This window comes from Cygnus olor, chromosome 25 (assembly GCF_009769625.2).
Source record: "Cygnus olor isolate bCygOlo1 chromosome 25, bCygOlo1.pri.v2, whole genome shotgun sequence".
Classification (NCBI taxonomy): domain Eukaryota; kingdom Metazoa; phylum Chordata; class Aves; order Anseriformes; family Anatidae; genus Cygnus; species Cygnus olor.
In genome coordinates this window covers 1,595,562-1,617,221 of record NC_049193.1, presented here as the reverse complement: position 1 = coordinate 1,617,221, position 21,660 = coordinate 1,595,562, and the positions used below count along the sequence as shown (strand labels likewise).

General features: G+C 42.4%; 1 protein-coding gene across 2 annotated transcripts; it reads left to right on the top strand.

Moving 5' to 3' along the window:
- The first annotated feature begins 791 nt into the window (after window positions 1–791).
- Window positions 792–21,348, top strand: TOP2A (DNA topoisomerase II alpha). Of its 2 annotated transcripts, none has more exons than XM_040536528.1 (35): window positions 792–933; window positions 1,534–1,680; window positions 1,781–1,871; window positions 2,330–2,393; window positions 2,911–3,056; window positions 3,504–3,601; window positions 3,923–4,135; window positions 4,350–4,523; window positions 4,721–4,822; window positions 5,278–5,415; window positions 5,594–5,732; window positions 5,991–6,148; window positions 6,539–6,664; window positions 7,129–7,239; window positions 7,330–7,435; window positions 8,114–8,223; window positions 8,984–9,076; window positions 9,548–9,662; window positions 9,959–10,080; window positions 10,947–11,095; window positions 11,682–11,913; window positions 12,041–12,175; window positions 12,305–12,505; window positions 13,067–13,262; window positions 14,587–14,678; window positions 14,945–15,085; window positions 15,175–15,258; window positions 15,402–15,599; window positions 16,557–16,662; window positions 16,964–17,107; window positions 17,545–17,695; window positions 17,832–17,893; window positions 18,203–18,328; window positions 19,412–19,632; window positions 19,938–21,348. In XM_040536528.1, the coding sequence occupies exons 1-35, from the start codon at window positions 901–903 to the stop codon at window positions 20,082–20,084; spliced, it is 4,671 nt and encodes a 1,556-aa protein (XP_040392462.1). In that variant the 5' UTR covers window positions 792–900; the 3' UTR covers window positions 20,085–21,348. The 2 variants fall into 2 exon arrangements, with proteins under 2 accessions (XP_040392462.1, XP_040392461.1); XM_040536527.1 differs by having other exon boundaries at window positions 14,942–15,085.
- Window positions 21,349–21,660: the final 312 nt, after the last annotated feature.

Here is a 21,660-nt window from a genome sequence, read left to right as displayed (position 1 = left end):
AGGGGATGCAGTGTGGGGACAGGGGGAGCAGTGTGGGGACGGGGGGAGCAATGTGGGGACGGGGGGGACACCACAAGGACCATGAAGTCACAGCCACCAGCCTGCCATCGGCTGTCACCAACAGGGCCGCACAGCAGGCTGTCCCAACGAACCAGGGGCTAGAGGGGGGGCTTCAGCCACAGCCTGGCCCCCCGCCCTGCTCACTGGGTCCCACTGGGTCCCAGTTGCCCCCAGTCCCCGCTCACTGGTTCCCAGCTGCCCCCAGACCCCGCTCATGGTGCCCAGTTGCCCCCAGACCCCGCTCATGGTTCCCAGTTGCCCCAGACCCTGTCCACTGGCTCCCAGTCCCCACCCACTGGCTCCCAGTACTCCCCAGTCCCTACCCACTGCTTCCCAGTTACTCTGTCCCCGTTCACTGGCTCCCAGTTACCCCCAGACCCCACTCCCAGTTACACCCAGTCCCCGCTCCCTGGCTCCCAGTTACCCGCAGAGCCCACACCCAGCCCCCCCCCCAGTCCCCACCCACAGGCTCCCAGTTCCCCCAGACCCCGCCCACTGGGGCCGCCCCATCACCCCCCCCCAGCAACGACGACTGAGCATGCGCAGGACCCAGCCGCACACGGACCCAGCCGCTCAGCGCCCTCCCTCCTCCCTCTTCCACTGGCCAACCTCCCTGCCCATCAAACAAATCTCCCCTTCGATTGGCTGCTTTGAAAGCGCGGCACGCCTTGTGACTGGCGACGAGACGGGAGGCGGGCACCGCTTGTATCCCCGCCCTCCCTCTGCCATTGGCGGACGGCGGGGGCTGGCGCGCGGCGATTGGCGGAGCGTTGTGGCGGGCTGGGCGCGGGTTCGAACTGCGCGGGGCCGTTGGCGCCCCTCAGTGCTGCTGCCGCCGCCATGGAGCTCGCGGAGTCCCCGGCGCCGCTCCGGGTGCGTGGGCGCCCCCCCGGCCTCCCTCAGAGCCCCCCCAGGCCCTCAGAACCCCCCCGGGCCCCTCAGGGTCCTCCCTCACCCCTTCCCCGGGTCCCCTCAGGGTGTCCCGGCCCGCCCCCCCCCCCCGCCGCTCCATGGCCCCTCATAACTGCCCCACCCCCCCCCCCGGTTCCTCTGGGCCTCCCCCTTCCTGTTGGGGCCCCCCCCGGCTCGGAGCCCCCCAAACTCCCGCCCCAAGCTCCCCTACCGTCAGAGCCCCTCCCCAAACTCCCCTCCCGATCCCCCCCCCCGCCATTCGGAGCCCCCCAGACTCCCCCCCCAAGGCGCGGAGCTCCCCACACACACGCTCTCCTCACATCAGCCCCCCCCCCCCCCAGCTCCCCTCCCATCAGGGCCCCCCGGCTTGGAGACCCCAATTTCCCCTTCTGCCTACCCCCTCCCCCCCCCCCCCCCCCACAGGCTCGGAGCCGTCCAGACCCGCCTCCCATCAGGACCCCCCCCGACTCAGAGCCTCCCCAAACTCCTCTCCGGCCCCCCCCCCCCCTCAGTCTCCTCTGCCCCTCACCATTTCCCCCCCCCTCTCTTCCCCTCCCTCAGCCCACCGACGAGAACCCCCGGCTGCCCAAGGGCGATGGCGCCAAGAAGCGGCTCTCGGTGGAGCGCATCTACCAGAAGAAGACGCAGCTGGAGCACATCCTGCTCCGGCCCGACACCTACATCGGCTCCGTGGAGACGGTGACTCAGGTACGGCGGGGCCAGCGGGGCCAGGGACGGCCTCTGCACCCTCCAAACCCGCAGCACGGAGCTGAACCGGGGGGCTAAACGTTTCTTGTCTTCTTTTCAGCAAATGTGGGTTTTTGATGAGGACGTGGGCCTGAACTGCAGAGATGTGACCTTTGTGCCTGGCTTGTACAAAATCTTTGATGAGATTCTGGGTAAGATGATGCTGTTCTTGGGTTGTTGCTTGACTGTCGAGGTGTTTCTGAACCGACAGAGAAACCAGAGTTAGACTTGAGAACTCGTCAAGTGTGCTTTTATGTAGTTGCACTGTTGACCAAGTAATGCCTGTTGTGTAATTTGTTCAGCGGTGCTCGCGGGGTTTATTGTTTATCAGTTGTGCTTGGAAATGCTGGATAGTAGTTTCTTGCTGATCTTAATTTCCATTAGCACTGCTAAGTAGTAAGCTGTTCATGGGATGATTGCTTTCAGTATTCCAAACCCGTTTAATTCATCCCCAAATTCTCCTTTTTGTAGCACTTATAATACTCTTCTTTTTAACTTGCAAAATAGTTGCATTCCAGTAGTTTTTTTATTCATTGTACTGAAAACACTTTATATTTTTTTTTGTCTTGATTGCTAAGGGAATATACTAAAAGTTGTCTTCATCTTCTAGTCAATGCTGCGGACAACAAGCAGAGGGATAAAAGCATGTCGTGCATTAAAGTTACGATTGATCCGTAAGTTCTACTTTGTTTTTGTTCAGTGCCTTCCCAACTCGTGTGTGCTTGATTTTCTCACTCGGATACTGCTCTGACAAGCTGATGTAGGTGTTAGAGAGCTCTATGCTGAGGACCCGTTCAAGTTAGATCAAATGTAATTTACCTGTTGTAAAAGCCTTTTTCTTTGTTTTCTTGGTCTGTTACAGAGTGCTGACTTGTGAAGTGACTGCTTTTATTGTTTTTCTTTTTTCTGTTGTGGTCACTTTCCCCTTCTCGATGTTCTTATTCTGTCATTGAGAATCACCACACAATTTTTTGTGTGGGGATCCATTTCGTAGATGGTATCCATAGATCTGAGAATGGAGGTGTTTTTTTTTTTTATTGACTTGTCCTCCCTCTGCTGGCTGCTTCTGCACTTGCTGAATAGAAATTTGTTCTTGATGAAATGGTGGCCTTTCCCTAGAGACGTTGTGTGATATTTATTTCATAGCTCAGCCATCTGCAGCCTTAAAAACACACTTTTCCATCCCTCCAGAGAGAATAACACAATCAGTGTATGGAACAATGGCAAAGGCATTCCAGTTGTTGAACACAAAGTGGAAAAGGTCTATGTGCCTGCTCTCATCTTTGGACAGCTACTAACATCCAGTAACTACGATGATGATGAAAAGAAAGTCACAGGTAGGGAGGACTCTACGGTATATGCTAATATTTTTGAGCAGCCTGTTCAATTTCAATTTGTGAACCAGTGTGAGTGAGCTACCAGGTTTCAATAAAGTTACCACTAAGTGGTCCCTTGCTGTTTTCCTTAAGAAAATAAAACGAAAAAGGGGGCAGGTCCAGATGCAACATGAAAGTAGACAAGTCCATCAGAGAGAAGTCTCCTTCCTATATTTTACAGTAATAATGGCACAAACATGGACAACAAGAAAAATTCCCTTTGAAAATTCCCTTTAATCCCAATTAAATACGGGTTTATAGTCGCATACTGGGTTTGTAGGATGTTGTTGTTCATTGGAAGTCATACTTTGCTTGTGCTGAAGTAACTCAACTCTTGTTGGTCTGGAGTTCTTCCAGATGGTTTTGAACAAAGGGAACAACACAAGCCTGTTTTCTTCCTAATTCCAGGTGGGCGAAATGGTTATGGAGCCAAACTGTGCAACATATTTAGCACAAAATTTACTGTGGAAACTGCATGTCGCGAATACAAAAAGTTATTCAAGCAGGTATGGACGCTTCTCAGTTCAGTACGGTTATACCTGAGTTTTTCCAAATAAGGATCTTGAGGTTTTATTCCAAAAATCTAGGTGGTGTTTACATTCAGTGCACCACAGAAAGAATAAATTTGGCCCATAGCTACTCTACCAGCAATTATAATTCAAACAAATAATGAAAAGATCACACATAATCAGAATCTAATCTTTAACCAGTGTTGGTGTTATTATTTGAAAGTATTTAAAATTCTTAAATCAGATTGCTGCTTTTAAAAATTAGGCTAGTTACTTCTGTGTGTTAGACTTGCAACTCACAAAGCCTCCTTTTGTCAGACCTGGACAGACAACATGGGAAAGGCTGGTGAAATGAAACTGAAGTATTTTGATGGAGAAGATTACACGTGTGTCACTTTCCAACCTGATCTGTCAAAATTCAAAATGACGATTCTTGATAAAGACATTGTAGCACTAATGTCCCGAAGAGCATATGATATTGCTGGATCCACAAAGGACGTCAAAGTTTTCCTAAACGGAAAGAGGCTACCTGTAAGTGAGCATTTAAGTGAAACAGTAATGTCTATATTTCTTGTGCCTTTTAAAGAGTGAGATTTTGCTGAAGCAGTTTACACCATTACACATAGTGAAGTGAAAACTTGCATGAGTGATTTTTCTACCCGCTTTTCAGGAGGACATGAAATAGTAGCAATAAGTATTTATAGGAGCTGTTACAAATGAGTTCTCTGCTTTCATCTGTATGCAGGTCAAAGGATTCCGCAGTTATGTGGACCTCTATCTGAAGGACAAAGTGGATGAAACTGGTAATGCACTTAAGGTTATCCATGAGGAAGTAAATTCTCGGTGGGAAGTGTGTTTGACTTTAAGTGAAAAAGGCTTCCAGCAAGTCAGCTTTGTCAACAGTATTGCCACCACAAAGGTAACTCTTGCTTATTTAGTCAAGTTAATGTCGTATTCTTCATCACTGGTATTGTCAGCTATTTTCAAATGTACGTTTGTTAGTGAAAAACACTTAATTGCTTAATGTGCGAAGACCATGCTTAACGTTTTAAATAGACATGCGTATATTGTTTTCAGTGGAATCACTTCAAGGTCTTTGGTCCCATTTTCCCTTAGGGTGGCAGGCATGTTGATTATGTAGCTGACCAGATTGTGAATAAACTCATTGAAGTTGTGAAAAGGAAGAACAAAAACGGAGTTGGAGTGAAGCCATTTCAGGTACAGTGTCAGATTTTTCCCAGTGGAAGGCAAAACTAGTATTGTTGCAAATTGTAGCCAGATTAATGTGTTACTACACTGCTAATATACATTTCCATTGCAAAGATGATATATAGCTAATTACTAATTACAGAAGCCTTATATAGTCCAGTTCAAGCCAACTGATATTCTCTGTTGAGCTGAAGTATTTTGTAATCAGAATCCTGTTAAGTCAGTGTGAATGCACTAAAACTCGATAACTGTTAGATGACATTCCAAATCATATAACATAGCTTGTTAACGTTCATTAGCTGTCCTAAAGTCTGTCAAAAGACATCTAGGAAAATTCAAAAACATAGTGATAATTGAACTTGTTCTCCTCGCTCTGTGATTCTGACAGGCAAATGTCAGAAGACACAGCCGTTACAGGGAGATGAACCTGTGTAATTTGTACTGCTTGTCTTATTTAACTACAGGTGAAGAACCACATGTGGATATTTGTGAATGCCTTGATTGAAAATCCAACCTTTGACTCTCAGACTAAGGAGAACATGACTCTGCAGGCAAAGAGCTTTGGCTCAACATGTAAACTGAGTGAGAAATTTATCAAGGGTGTAAGTATTGATATACATGGATAATCCAGGTGTCTGTAAAGCTGCATCTTCTGTTTAATGTGGCAAATGTATTACTTAGAAATTTATTTCATGAATTAAAGAAAAAGTACATAACTTAAATTTTGACGTGGTTAAAGATTTTTGCACAGTTGATTTTTTTTTTTTTTTGGTATTGCAGGCAGTTGGCTGTGGCATTGTTGAAAGTATCCTAAACTGGGTAAAATTTAAAGCTCAGACCCAGCTGAATAAGAAATGTTCAGCTGTGAAACACACGAAGATTAAAGGCGTTCCTAAGCTGGATGATGCCAATGATGCTGGTAAGTGTTTTACATCCTTTATAGCCAGTTCACTCAGAAACAGTTAACGTTTGTTAGTTAGACAAATGAAACAATAGTCTCATAAAGACAATGAGAAAATCTCTAATTATAGTTTACCCTCATTTTGTGGTCAGTCCTACATGCAGTGCAACAAAACCTGTATGTTTTAGAAGATGTATATTCTCATGCAATTTGTGGGTGTACAAGCCTTGATTTCATTTCTTAATTGGAAAATTGACTTGATTTTTTTTTTTCCAGGCAGCAAGAATTCTATAGATTGTACACTCATTCTGACTGAAGGAGACTCAGCCAAAACACTGGCTGTCTCTGGTCTAGGAGTGGTTGGTAGAGACAAATATGGAGTATTTCCCCTTCGTGGGAAAATACTCAACGTCAGAGAAGCTTCTCATAAGCAGGTTAGTGGGAAAATCTTTATAGTCTGTGCTAGAAGATGTTATATGCTTCATGTAATGCAGTGTGTTTTAACTGAGTCAGTACAGCTGAACACCTGGAACACTCGTTCATAGCAGGCAGTCTCTTAAAAGTATGAGTCTAGCCTCACCTTCAGCCTGCCTTGCTGATTAAGCAGGAATATTGAATATTTATTTTGTGGACTAGGAGATGTTTGGAATGATCTAGAAAAACTTAAGCATTAAGACTTCAGTTTAGAAATAATAAAAGTTTCTAAACAGGAAAAAAGCTGGAAAGGCAGAGCACTGTCAGAAGTATAGGTGCTGGATAATCTTACTTTTTTGAGCTATAGTTTGTCTGAAAGAAAAGGTTTTATTCTGTGTGATCTCTTCCAGATTATGGAAAATGCTGAAATCAACAACATCATCAAGATTGTGGGTTTACAGTATAAAAAGAACTATGAAGATCAAGAATCTTTAAAGACTCTTCGCTATGGAAAGATTATGATTATGACAGATCAGGTTAGTTTCACTAAAATTCAAAATCGAGGGAGAAGAAAAAGCACTAGAATATAGAGGAAAGAAGAAAATGCTACCTTTCTCCCACTGCCACTGTTGTACCTAATTCTCTGCATTCATCTCTCTATCATTCTGTATTTCAGTGGGTCATAATGTGTTATAAGATCCAAAACACAACAGATAAAGTAGAGGGGGAGTAGCATCACCAAATTGCTAAATATTGTCTTTCCAGTCTGCTGATACAAGGTCCTTGACAAGTCCTTGATACACTTTTTCACAACAAATGTGCTTTTTTTTTTTTCCTTTCTCCTAAATTTCAGTAGTTAAACAGTGCATGGTCACATCTTTGGAAGTGAAAGTTAATAGGGTTAACTAACTGTAACTATAAGATCATCTGTTATTAGTCTAACAACTGACACTTCCATCGTGTCCTTGATTAAAGTGACTTTTTTAAAAAAACAAAACAGGATCAAGATGGATCTCATATCAAAGGTTTGCTGATTAACTTCATCCATCACAACTGGCCTTCTCTTCTAAGACACAACTTTTTGGAGGAATTTATTACTCCCATCATAAAGGTAAGGGTTGACTAGATGGTAAAGTGAGTAGGAATTCATTGGTCTAATCTACCTCGCATTCCACAGTTAATGTATATTAATTCATTACAGGCCTCTAAAAACAAAGAAGAAATTGCATTCTACAGCATTCCGGAGTTTGAGGAATGGAAAAGCAGTACACAGAACTACAATTCCTGGAAAATCAAGTACTACAAAGGTTTGTAGAAAACATAATGTGGTGAAGTCAAATGAACTGACTAAGAGCATTCATGATTCAATTTAGTAAGCCCTGCTTTTGCAGGAAGGGTTTGGACTAGGTAATCTCCAAAGGTCTCTCCCCTCCTAAACTATTCTGATTTACAAATGGATGTGGTGTAGGATCTAAAAGTAAGCAAGCCATAACCTCTAGATGGATGAAATCTCAAAATCATACTACAACTACACTATTGTAGATATACATTCCCTGCACCCTTTTAGGTGAGCATGCTTAGCTTTGATGGTTTTTGTTTTCCCCAGTACAGTCCTTGTGTACTGATAACGCTGTAAGCTAAGTACTTGCTTCAGAATTACTCTATACTGATAAGCAAGTTGCCAACTGCAGAACAATGGCTGTGTAATGAGAAATCATTTCCAATTTGCAGTTATTAGTTTCAGACATCTTTAGAAGATCCAGTCAGTCTCTAAAAGTGCAACATAAAACTGCTCGATTGTCTTTAATTCTTATGCTTTGTGTTACCTTACATCCCGTTTAAAGTAACTTCAATTTTAAGTACAGCTATCTTCGTGCTGTATTTATATGGTGCATCACAAAAATTAGATGTAGCAACGCCTTTCTTTGAACCGCAACTTAATGTAAGCGAGAAATTAGTAGGATTAACTAGTATTGGCTCTGCAGGTTTGGGTACCAGCACATCAAAAGAAGCTAAGGAATACTTTGCCAATATGGCTAAACATCGAATTGGCTTCAAATATTCCGGTCCTGAAGATGATGCTGCGATCACCCTGGTAACTTACACTTGATTTAATTGCTGACTTACTACCTTTGGTATTCTTCTGCTTAAAGTGCTGTGTGTTTTCTCTTGAAATGCTCTTAGAGGCCTTTGGGCTTGAGATGATCTCTTTGTTACCAAGGCTACGGCTTTAGTCTAACCTGTAGAAGCAAGTCTATCCACAGACCTCAGGCCAAGAGCACTCTTTCAATGATGGTTTTTAAATATAGCTCAGAACAAACTAATCACTACAAACAAATTGACATTTTCAGACACAATAGTGAGTATTCCTTTAACGTTTTTCTGCATGTTCTGCTGCAGTTTTCTCCACGCCAGACCTTCCTGTTTTCCCCTATCATTTTTTCTTGCAAAATGGTTCACCAGTGGATTAAAACAGTCCTCGCTTTTGTGAACTCCTTCACCTTCAGTAGACATTGACTCTTAAGCATTCTGAGCTATTAGGCAGTGCCAAAAACTAAGCTTTTTTTCCTCAAAAATATTAATAGGGAAAACTACTTTAGTTTTCTGTTATTTTGTTAAAACCTCATAAAGCTAAGCCTAACTACTGTGTCTCAGACCAGTGGAAATGATGTTCTTAATACAGTTAGCTTCAAGAATCTGGTATTGCGCTCCTTAGGCTACTAAGTCAGCCTGTTTTACCACGTTTTTTCTCCTGGTTAAACTCTTACTGTATGCTTTCCTTTTCCTAAGTGTTCCAATAGGGTACACCAGAGAATGTCCTAGAACTGAGCTATTTTTCATTTTGCTACGTATAGGCCTTTAGTAAGAAGAAAGTAGAAGAGCGAAAGGAGTGGCTGACTAATTTCATGGAGGATAGAAGACAACGGAAGCTCCACGGCCTGCCAGAGGTAAAAGGTTTACGCATACAAAGGAATTTGATTTCCTTTCTCTCCCTGGGGCTGTTCTTGGTTTCATTACAGCATGCTAGAGCTGTACACAGCTTTGAGTCAGTCGCTGGGTTATGGGACAGTTAGTTATACTGCTTCAGGATCTTGCAGATCAGCTTTTTTTTTTTTGCATCTCATTAGTATAGCCTGGGTCAGTGGTCCAACAGCTCGTTTCATTTTTTAATTTTTCAAATTACTTTATCCATAGGGAAATGATAACTTGAGCAGGACTGTACGAAGACTTTCTCAGCAAAACAGGCCTGCTTAATGGGAAGCAATGTTTTGTTTTTTCATGCTGAGAACGTCATCACTTGAGCTGTGTTTAGCTAGTCATACAAGGAGCTTCCATTTTAGTGAAACTAGCCAAGTATGAGCTAAGAAACATGTTAGACCTTGTTAAAATTAAGGCAGGCTTGCATCTGTTTTCCTTAGGAATACCTGTATGGGAAAGATACTAATTACTTGACATACAACGACTTCATCAACAAGGAGTTAGTCCTGTTCTCAAACTCGGATAATGAAAGATCAATCCCATCGCTGGTTGATGGTAAGTAATTTCAAGGTAGTGGTTCCATATAGTATATTTCCCCAAGTTTAACGAATGGTGTTTTTTGTCATATCATCAGAATCAGGGTAACTCGTTGAGTTTTCAGGGTTGGTGTTCTAACCTCCTGTCCAAGTTTTTTAATCTTTTGGATTAAATGTCTTGCCCATTCTGTAGTACATTATTGCAAAAAATTAACTCTTGTGCAGAATCTTTAGGTCTGTAAGTAATTGTTAGTTTCTAGAGAGCGGAAGCTAAGCGAAATGTCTGTTCTAAACACAAGGTCTTTTTCTGTACAGGTTTGAAGCCAGGTCAAAGAAAAGTTCTGTTCACGTGTTTCAAAAGAAATGATAAGCGGGAGGTGAAGGTTGCTCAGCTGGCTGGTTCTGTAGCTGAGATGTCCTCATACCATCATGGTGAAGTAAGAAAGTGTACTCATTGTGCAAAATGCTTTAAAAAAAAAAAAAGCAAAAAAGAGCCCATGTTCTACTTGACGGTTAAGATGCCTCTACTGCGGAATTAGATTTTTGAGTGTATAAACACCAGAGCAAAGTGTCTGTATATCATATATCAGTTGGTCTGCTTTTAATTCTTCAATTATTAATTTAACGAGATTGGTCAGTCTGCCTATCTTACCTATACCTTATGGGAGTAAGTTTCATTCAAGAAAGTGGGACAAGAAAAACCTGCTTTACTTGCAATAGGTTTAGGAAGATGTTAAATAAAGCCATGGTAAGGAGAAGTTAAACACTAAAACAAGCTTCTTTTAGGAGTCTGATAGAATCTTTCATCGGAGGTTCCAAGTACAGGCAGATAGCAGTATGCTTAAGGTCATTGGAATATATTTAGTTATCCAGACTTAGATGGTCTTGGGAGTCAATGGTTGGTAGAATTAAATGACAAATAAACACATTGCTATAGCTTGTTTAAGGCTGGCTTTTCCAAGGTTACCTAATACTTTTTACAAAGAGTAGAAATTGTCCACGGCAGCAGGTACACTTGTCTTGGCCAGGAAGAAAGGCAGGAGTTCTTGAAAAAGACAATGGAATATATGGGTAGAGGTTACTGTATTGACTAAAAGCTGTTCAGGAGCTTTGCTCTTTCTGTCAGTTGCTGCTATTTTAGGTAGTAATAACCAGATGTGTTTTCAGTGAGAATTCCATTCAGTATTCAATAGTCAAATTTATCTCCTATATCAGTTCTGTTCTTGGAGTAAATCTTCCCTTTAATTTTGCCCTTTCAAGGAAGAATTCTGCATTTTTAACTGTGACCCGTCCTTTATTGCAGGCATCACTGATGATGACTATTATTAACTTAGCTCAGAACTTTGTGGGCAGTAACAACCTCAACTTGCTGCAGCCCATTGGTCAGTTTGGCACAAGGCTGCATGGTGGGAAAGACTCTGCAAGCCCTCGATACATCTTCACAATGCTCAGGTCAGCATTAAAATTTTCTTACTGTCTTAAACATCTTTAGCATGTTACAGGACTCCATTTAACAGCACTTAAAATGAAATATGAATTAACGTTTTGCCTTTAAATTTCTAAACTTGGACCACTTGAATGTGAAAGAGTCGCAACAAATTTGTGACTTGGATTCTAGATTTAGATCTGTGATAGATCTGTGAGTGTGGTTGCCATCCCACAGAAGAGAAAGGTATAGCAGAGAATAAGGAAATGGGAGCAAAAACAAAGGGAGACATTTACGTAGGATAATAGGAAATGAACTTGATTTGGGAGAGTTAGGTTATAGTAACTTATAGTATAGTGCAACATCTGACTTCCGTAAAGTACAAACTTAGGGGACCCCACATATTCAGTGGAACCAGCAGACGCTGATGAGATTGCTTAAGATGCATCTCTGCTTCAAGTGTTGCTCTAGAAGCCTAGTTTCCTAACATAGGCGCTGAGGTTGCATGGATAAGTTGGTTGCTATGAATAACCCTTATTTATTTGTTTTGTCTAATTTTTGAGGGTGATTCTTGTGTAACAAGAATTTGGGCTGAATTCTTTTCCATTCTAGCCCGCTAGCACGGATGCTGTTCCCACCAATGGATGACAACGTCCTGAAGTTCTTATATGATGACAATCAACGTGTGGAGCCAGAGTGGTACATCCCTATTATTCCAATGGTGCTGATAAATGGGGCAGAAGGGATTGGTACTGGCTGGTCCTGCAAGATCCCCAACTTTGATATCAGGGAAACTGTGAATAATATCCGTCGTCTGATGGATGGAGAAGAGCCATTGCCAATGGTAAGTAACGTATTTCAGCTATGTCTTGCTCATTAATTTATTCAGCACATATTGAAGCATTTGATGCTTCTGTTTTTAAGGACTTGCAAGGACACAAAGCTGAATCTAGTGTTCTTTTCCTACTTAGCTTCCTAGTTACAAGAATTTCAAAGGCACAATAGATGAGCTGGGACCTAATCAGTATGTGATAAGTGGTGAAGTGTCTATCCTTGATTCTACAACCATTGAGATCACTGAGCTGCCTGTCAGAACATGGACACAGGTAATAAATGCTGAATTTGCCTTAGGAACATGTATTTTGACCTGTAAAGCAAAAAATGGTGATTTGTAGGTTTTTTGGAGTCCTTAATCCCCATGGAAAATATGGGTCTGACTTGGATTCTTTTCTCAGACTTACAAAGAACAAGTTCTGGAGCCAATGCTGAATGGGACTGAGAAGACACCCCCTCTAATCACAGACTACAAAGAATATCACACAGACACAACGGTGAAGTTTGTAGTGAAGATGAGTGAAGAAAAACTAGCTGAAGCCGAAGCAGTCGGTTTGCATAAGGTCTTCAAACTCCAAACAAATTTAACGTGCAACTCCATGGTATGTAATAGACTGCTGAAGAGAGTTCTCGTTTCAGCTCAAAGACAGCATGTACAGCTGCGTTTGCTCCTTCTAATGAGAATATGCTTTCAGTAACCTATTCACTTTGATTTTTCTGCTACTACTGTTTTTAAATCAGCTTTCTAAATATACCTTTAAAAGGTCAAGAGACAGGCTTGGTAGTGGGCCCAAGATGGTGTGGTTTTGTCTGGAAGAGTCAAAGTGATCTGAAATCACTCAGTCCATGGAGGCCTTTGTTGTGACAAGGACACTGCCACTGAATGTCTGGATTTTGATAGTGTGTGAAGCTTGGTGTAGGATGTTTATCCAAAAGATAGCTTTAAGATTCAAGTAACTTTTGCCCTACTGTGTTTTTAAGAAATTCTAAATTCTAAAATTCTCTGCTGCTGTGCTCAGAAGCTGAAGTAATTTCTGAAATAACACTAAGGCTTTATGATTGCTTAATAAGTCCATTGTGCTATCACATCTGGGTTATAGATGATTTTCAGTGGCCTTTGAAAATCAGTTTTATGATCATAACACCTTTGTTCTTTCATCTAGGTTCTTTTTGACCATGTTGGCTTTCTCAAGAAGTACGAGTCTCCCCAGGATATTCTTAAAGAGTTCTTTGAACTGAGGCTCCGATACTATGGTTTGAGAAAAGAATGGCTTGTTGGAATGCTAAGTGCCGAGTCTGCAAAACTGAGCAACCAGGCTCGTTTCATCCTGGAGAAAATAGATGGAAAAATTGTGATCGGTATGCATCGCTCTCGGTTCTTTGGTTTAGGAAGCTGGTAGAAGAGCTAGGTGCTCCCTTGAGTTCTGTCAGCACCCTCTCAGCCCCAGCCTGGCTCTTCACAAAACACACCACAGCTTATCTTTCTGTTCCAGTAACATGTAAGAGGAAAATGCTTTGCAGAGGTCCTTCGTCTATAGGGCATTATGTACATGTTAATTAAAGTGGGGTGCTCATACAGCTTTCCTACTGTGTGTTTGACGCTATTATGAAAGTAGAAATATTTTTTTTTAATACTTTAGCAAATACTCCTATCTGTTTCTGGCTCAGTAGGAATAAGGGTTAAGTAATAATAGGGTTAGAAAGGGTTTTCCTGTCTGTTTGGGTGTTCTGTTCAAATGCATACTTGAGAGCCCGTATCTTTCCTGTGTTATCTTTGAACCTCTGCAAAATATTCTGAATCATGTTCGGTGGATTGGGGTTTCAAAGTTAGAAGATACTCAAGCTAGCGGCATCTGAGAATCATGAGCTGGAAAAGAAACAGATCTTTGTTTCCAACATTCAAACTTTTCAATCAACTTTTCCACCTCAGCCTAAAAGGCAGTCTGTATTTCACTTGCATTTATGGAGGACGCAGCTAGACGAAGTGTCATAAGATGCTTTGTGGTTTGTGTCTGAAGGCAGCCCAATGATCCCAACAGTCTGTGTCTGTTTGACTTGACTCAGGAGGAAAAATAATTCCCTTGAAATGCATTTTCTTGGCTTTTTGTAATAAGCAGTTCCAAGGCTGACAGAGCTGGTTTCATTTGTGTTTGCGTCTCAGGGTTGATTGCTTGTGATACATTAAAGAGCAAAAAATTCCAGCTGAAGCATTTCCATTGGTTGGGACATTTATAGAATAAATTTCCCAGGTGATGTCTAATGAGGTGCAAGCTATACCGAAGCCTTGGAGTCATATCAGGTTTTTTTCCTCCACCTGCCTGCCTATTATCATAAAAGCATTCTGATACCATCACACTTTGTTTTTTTGAAATTCAAAAACTAAGGGCTAGGGAAATGCATGTATGGAAATGAAGGAGAAAATATTTAAAGTGCTCTGGCAGGTGTTCCTGACAAGTATAGGAGCAATGCCGAGCTAACAAATCACCTGCTAAGTAGGAACTTTTTTGATGTTATTTTAGGCTCTACCACGTCCCACCTCTTGATGAGGAAAGGCTGTGTTAGATTCCTATAAGAGGCTGAGCTGTTGCAGCCATAGGATCCAAAATTTTTAAAGCTCCTCTGTCTTTCCTACCAGTGATTTGTAGTGGTTACTAACTGACAATTCTGAAATGTCTGTTCATAGAAAACAAACCCAAGAAGGAATTGATTCAAGTTCTTATCCAAAGAGGCTATGAATCTGATCCGGTGAAGGCTTGGAAGGAATTGCAAAACAAGGTAATACGTCTGTCATCCTCTACATTGATCTGGACTGTCCCCTGCCTCTGAAGTTTCAGAATTCATAGAAAGAATGTTGGGTTGTGGTAGCAGCTGAGGCTTTCAGAAGCTAACTTCACCTGTATCCATTCTGAATTGTCCTAGAAGAGTCTACTACACCATAACCACATGGAGCACCTGCGATGCAATGAGATTTAATCAGTAGCCCTACCATTGTACGTAGCTGTATTTGCTGACAATGCTTGTTTTAAATTCGCATTCAGGAAGAAGAAGAAGAAGAAGAGGATGAGAGCGACAAAGAATCAGCTGCAGCTACCGGACCAGATTTCAACTATCTACTGAACATGCCCCTCTGGTATTTGACTAAAGAGAAGAAAGATGAGCTCTGTAAGCAGAGAGATAACAAAGTACGTTCCTTCCTTTTCTTATAAAAGCATATTATATTTTTATGATGGATTAAACTATGTGACTCATTCTCAACTATGATTCGCTTTAGGAAAGGGAGCTGGAAAACCTGAAGTGCAAGAGTCCCACTGACCTGTGGAAGGAAGACCTTGCTGCCTTCGTTGAAGAACTTGATGTATGCCAATGTTCAGTGTGGTCTTATCAGCAACTTTAGAGTGTTATACTGCAAAGGCTGTGTTTTGTTTTGTTTTGTTTTTCAGTAGTACATTGTTTCTTCTGTATTCTGATGGTTGTGTTGTTTTATGCTTAATTCTGCAGGCAGTAGAAGCCAAGCAAATGCAGGATGAGATGGCAGGGCTACCTGGCAAATCTTTAAAGGTAAAAGGAGGGAAAACGAAGGTGAAGAAGGCACAGCTGCCAGAAGTAATGCCATCATCTCATGGCGTAAGGGTTGTTCCTCAGATAACTGCAGAAATGAAGGCGGAGGCAGAGAAGAGAATTAAAAAGAAAATAAAGGTAAAAAGTTCCAAACACGTAATCTTTTATTACATCCTCTTCGATACAGAAAGCAGTCCTAAAGAAAGATAAGTTCTTCTTGGTTGAATTTGTCCTGATGAAGCAGTTATGGTCTGCTTTCTGGGAGAGGAACAGAATTTTAGGATACGGGACACACTGAAAATGGATGTTTGTCAGTCTAAAGAACAGCAGATTCACTAACATATCGGGAGATGGCTTAAAGGGAAACCTCTTGGCAGCAGCATATATTGCTGTCAGATGGGCTGGAGAGATGGCTTAGAAATGAAGAAGCAGATACAAGTACGGTTCTAGGTGTTTGGGGGATTTTATAAATCCTTTAGCAGGCAGGAAGTACAGCTAGTAATTCTCTACTCTAGAACAGCCTTTGCATTTCTCATAATGCTTTCAGCCACTTGATGCCATTATTCTTGTTATCATGGAGATGAAGATTTAATTCTTTTACAGGGCTACTTGAAATTATGCCATTCGGCCATTTGCAACCTAGAAAATGAAAATATCCCTACACCTGTTCTGACCTGTAAGCCAGACATATTGCTCCTTTCCTACAGATGGTTCCATCCAACAGTTTTTTCCGATTAATTTGCCTTGTTGATTTAACCCACCCTGTTTAAATTCTGCATCCTCAACACACCCTAGAGCCTTGTGGGCTGTCAGCACGCAAAGGCGGTACCAAAGCGCACTCAGGTGTGGGGACAAAGTTCCTGTTTTTGTTAATGTTGGATTTTGTGTTTTCAGTCACTTGATCTGGGGTTTGATTGTGTCTGATTTACTTGGCCGTAATCTATTTACACGCAGTTTGTTTCACAAACTCAGATTTCTTGTACTGCTAACTTTTGTACATCTAAAATAAGCTGCTCCTTTCTGCATTACTCTCTACACCTCTTCAAGTTGTGTGAGCTAACTCACTACCTATTTGATATCTGCTTTTATCTTCAGAGTGAAAAAAATGAATTAGATGAGAATCAAGAAGGAAACTCATCAGGGGATAAGGAGTCTTCGAGCCTTAGGCAAAGAATAGCGCAGAAGCGTAATGTTGAAAAAGGTAAATACTTTTTTGTGTTATTCCATCAGTGGAAAGTGAGGGGAAAGGTTGTCAGTTTGGTTATCTGACCTCTTCCTGAAGTGGTGAGTGACATCTAGGACTGGTACGTTTGGAAAAACTAGGTGAGAAACAAAGTGACTCTGGATAACGGTCAGGCTGGTGACACGATTATTGTTTTTCTTTGACGTTTAAGCCAGAATCCTCTGAATTTATTGATATATTTCTAAGTTGAGCTTGAGCTACTGGGCCTGAAGCACATACGGAAGTCCGCTGGTTCATCTGGCCTCCCAATATTTTTCAGGTACTAAGAGACAGTCCACTCTGCCGTTTAAGCCAGTAAAGAAAATGAAGAAACGAAACCCTTGGTCTGACTCAGGGTCTGATTCAGAGTCTGATGATTTTGAAGTGCCTCCTCAAAGAGAGAGAGTGGTTCGCCAGGCAGCAGGTGAGTGAGGACACAAATGCAGAAGTGGAGCAGTCTGTGGAGGAGAAAATTGAACGGACTGTTTAGAGAGCTCCCAGAGTCTGAGATCTCAGCCAAAAATCATTTTTAAAGGCTTATTTTACTCTATGTAACAACTAAGTACTTCTACTGTTTGAGCAGATTTTCACAATGATATTTCAAGGAAAAGCAGAAATGGACAAGTAGAGAAAATCAGGTTATTGATTTTAATTATGCAACTGTCTTAGTAAATCAAACGTGCTGTTGGTAAGTGTGCCCAGAACACACTTGCAACTTGGAGTCTTCTCACTGTCAGTCTCAATATCCACTTGTTTTTATTTGGATCTCTATTTTTAATAACTGCATCTAAAATATTGGAAAGGAAACTAAGCTGAATATTACCAACTATGTAAAATGATACATCTGTGTTGTTTCTTCAGCCAAAGTCAAGCCCATGATCAGTTCGGACTCAGATACAAATCTCACCAGCTCAGATGAGGAGTCTGAATTTCAGAGGCACGGTGAAGGCAACACTGAATCAGATACAAACTCAAAAGAGAAACCTGCTCCCAAGCCCCAAGCTGCCCCTAAGTGAGTATTTCTCCACATAATTGCTGGAAATTAGTTGTGCTTGCAGTGTTAATGTTATGTAGTAATAGTTCTTTTTCTTCACTGCACCTGTTTAGTGCATCATAAGTTAAAAAATACTTGGGGTTTTGCATTCTAGGGAAACCAGTGAAAAAACAGCTAAAGCTCCCAAGCAAAAGTCAGTACAAGGTGCTATCTCTGGTGAGTACAAACCCTTCTAAGCCTTGTTGATTTTCCTAAAACCCTATGAGAGTACACTGGATGCTCCAACCAGTGCTTAACGCTGACAGAGGCAGATGTTAGTCATATTATGCAAAGAACTTCGATGCTGGGGTGCAAGCCCATTTTACTGGACAAGGCTTTTTTTGTCTGGTTCTGACTTGAATTTGTGATTAATCCAGTTTTAATAGCTGTTACAAAAGTGCGCACAGTTATTCTGCTCTAATGTTATAGCCAGACAGAATAGATAATTTAACTATTTCAGACTTGCTTTCTTCTTTCTCTGTTCAGTCCAAGTCCAAGATATCGCTGATGAGAATGCGAGTCAAGCTCCTGCAGGTCCTTCTGTCTCCATACCTCGCAGTAAGGCTGTACCTAAAAAACCTGCTGCAGCTAAGAAGGCCAGTGCTGCGAAGGGTAAGGAGAAGCTGAGTCTTTCACAGCTATGTAATCATTTAAAGGTATTTTTTAGATATCTCTTATTCCTGTGAGAAACAACTCGAAGTGGTATCTCTAGGCATTTAGAGGACTGAATAGATTGAGTTTTAATTTCAGAGATGATCTGAGGTTTGTGGTAAAGGCTGCCGAATTGTTGTCACTTTTAAAGAAGCTTGTTTCCAAACGTGTCGTGTTATAGTTCATCTCGGACATGTTTGAAAGGTGTGAGCTCTAGTTTGGGAACAGGGAAAGTAAATGCTTCCTTTAGTGCTATGTAATACTTGGCAGAAATAATCTGAGTGGAATTTGCCATGCTGTCAACATTCTCCATGTCTTTAGGGAAGAAAGCTACCTGGCAGCTTGCTTTCCAGGAAGAAGGAAAGCTTCTTTGGGGTAGTTTGGTCCATTTAGTGCTGGTTCAGACTCTTTAGTCAAGGGCATTTGAGTCAGGTTTTGTAAACTTAGACACCTAGAGTCTTTGACAGACTTCAAAAGCTGTTTTGCATATTCCGTTACTAGCTGGTTTTGATCGCAGCAGTAAAGCAGTACCTTACTTCACAGCAAAATAGCTGCTTTTTCCACTTCTGAATTCAGAGAGCCTGTTGTCATTCAGAAGTGGCTTGCTCATTTCATCTTAGTATGGAGACACGCTTCAAGATGCTGTTAAAAATGTCAAAATACGGATACGAAAGAACTCAACAAATAACTGTTTAGTATAGATGGTAAATACAGTCCTTCCCTGTGCAAAAGTGTTGAAGGCATAAGACTGGTTACACAGCCGTGAGGCTTCAGAATTTCCAGGTCCGAAATGGTCTGTATATTGCATTGGGTACATTTCAATTTGATCCTCTAAATGTAGCAGAGCTAAGGAAGGAGATAAACAACCTCATTTCTCATAATCTTGGTAAATAGCTATCTTTCTAGAAAATGATGCTTCAAAATGAGATGACCTGCATGCTGAACTTGCAGCGTAGTGCAGAGCCGTATTTGCGTTGGAAAGAAGATGTGTGCACGAGAAGAGAAGCAGCAAAACAAAAGTTTAAACGCAGAATTATGTTTCAGATAATCAGCCGTCCATCATGGATATTCTAGCCAAGAAAAAGGCTGTGCCAAAATCCAGCAAGACAGCAGTGAAGGAGGAATCTCTGGATCCTGATGCTAGAGCAGCGGATGCCAAGAAGCCTGGTCCAACCAAGGGGCGGAAAGTTATCAAAAGGCAGCCGAGTTCCTCAGATTTGGATTCAGATTTTGGTTCAAAGCCTTCCAAATCAGTTGCAGCAAAGGTTTGTACTCTACCACAGGGTAGTGCCAAGGAGGTACAAGAGTCTGGCATCAGTTATTCTGGCAGAAAAATTGTGGTGGAAGTAAAACCTCCAGTGCAACACCCCTTTTCATTACTGGATGGGGGGAGATGGGTAAGAAAGGGAGGGAAGTCAGGCAGAAATACTTGTCCCAGATTGTTGGTTTGATCTCATCAGTCTGAACAACAGCCCTGCCTGTGACACGGAGGTGTGTTTTATGCTAATTGAATGTTAACCTGTTTATGCTCAGGTTCATGAGTCACTTCTCAACTATGCTTTCCCTCCAGAAATCCAAGCAGGGAGACGGTGATAGCCATACTGCTGAACTAACTGCTCGCGCAGACAGTCCCACAGAAGCCTCACCCTGTGCCAGGCGAGGACGTCTCAAGAAGCCTGTCCAATACTTGGAGTCATCTGATGAAGATATGTTTTGAATTTTTATGAAGATTTTGAACTATTGATCTATGAAGTTGCTTCCAGCAGAGCCCTTAACAAGCTCTTGCCAAAGAACATCTCAGACTAGGAAATCTTTTTCAATGAATTTAAGCTTGTCTAAAAATGTTTAATACAAGTGAATACAGATCTATTTTTTTTAGGTTTTAAAAAAGTCAGACTTGTTTAAATAGGAACACCCACCCCCCCCTTTCTCACAGTGATGTGCCCAGCCAGTGCTGATGTGCTTCCCTTTTACCCATTAGCTAGCTGGAAGGTCTGGGTGAAATCTTTTGACTCTTTGTGGTCATTTTAATATCAAGGCAGATGTTTGTATATTTCAAGTCCTATCAATTACGCTTGCCTAGATTACTTCCTCTTTAGATATCGTAGAAATTAATATGATAACTTTTAACTTCACAAACACAGAGACTTAACTGTGAGGTGCAGGTATATAGAACTCCATGCTAGTGTTTTTCTTAAAGTCTTTTATGTCTGTGCAAGCCCCTGTTGCTCAACTTCTGCCATGCTGAGTTTTAGCCTTTGTATTTTTTCAGTTCAGATTTGGTAACGGAGGTTTGTGCAGACTTGTCTCCACACTGTGCTCAGCGTTGGCAGTTTTATCTTCTGCCCTGCTGCCAAAAACCCTGTGTTCAGCTAGTTCAGCCCAGAGGTCATCCTTAGGTAAGAGGCGCTGGTGCCTGCCAATGTCTTGTGCCATTAGCGGGTGTCTCTTGAGGTGCCAGCTGTTGGTGAGGAAGGGAGCTCAGCAGCAGCTGGAGAGACAACTCTTTGTCATCCGGGAGTCTTTGATGAAGGCAAGCAGGCTGGTTATTCCAACGCACACGTTGGAAAGCAGCAGGTTCCCCTGCCCTGGGCTCCTCTGCTGCTGTACTTGCCACTACAACAGGCTGCGGCGCAGAGCGGCCCCTCTGCAGCGGGAAGCTTCTCCTGCCACCTCCTTCCTGGGCACGAAGGGCTTCCCCTTAGCACCTATGAGTGCAGTCCCCTGCCTGAGGGGGCCCTTTTGTCACCTCGGTGCCCTCAGGTGTGGAAGGTGTCCAGCACTTGTCTTCCTCAGCAGAAGCTGGGGGGGAATCATCTTCCTCTTCCCCTCAGATGTATTTCACTGGCGTAGAGCTGGTCCTCATTTCTTTCTTTACGAGCCATTTCTATGGCACTGTTTATTTCTTGACAGTGTAAATATTTTCTGTGTTTGTCGTTAAGCTGTCCTTTTAACTATTTACGTAATAAATTTTTTTACTCGAGCTTTGTTCAATAAAAGTTGTTGTCCATTCCTGTCTGTTCTCCCAGCCCTGAGCTGTCTCTGTCCATGGGGGCAGGGTGTGCTGGGGGAGCAGAGGGCTGGGGGGGAGCTCAGGTCCGCGTGTACCTTTTGGTACCCAGAGGTGCTGGTGTCAGGATCATTTAGGTTGGAAAGAGCACTTTGTGGGGTTGTTGTGCCCCAAGGGCAGGACTCGCCACTTAGCATTAAACCTCGGCCCCTGGTTCAACAGCCAGAGGGGAGTGGGTCCAGCCTTCCCTGCTCCCTCTGCAGCGCCCTCCTGCCCCCGAGCA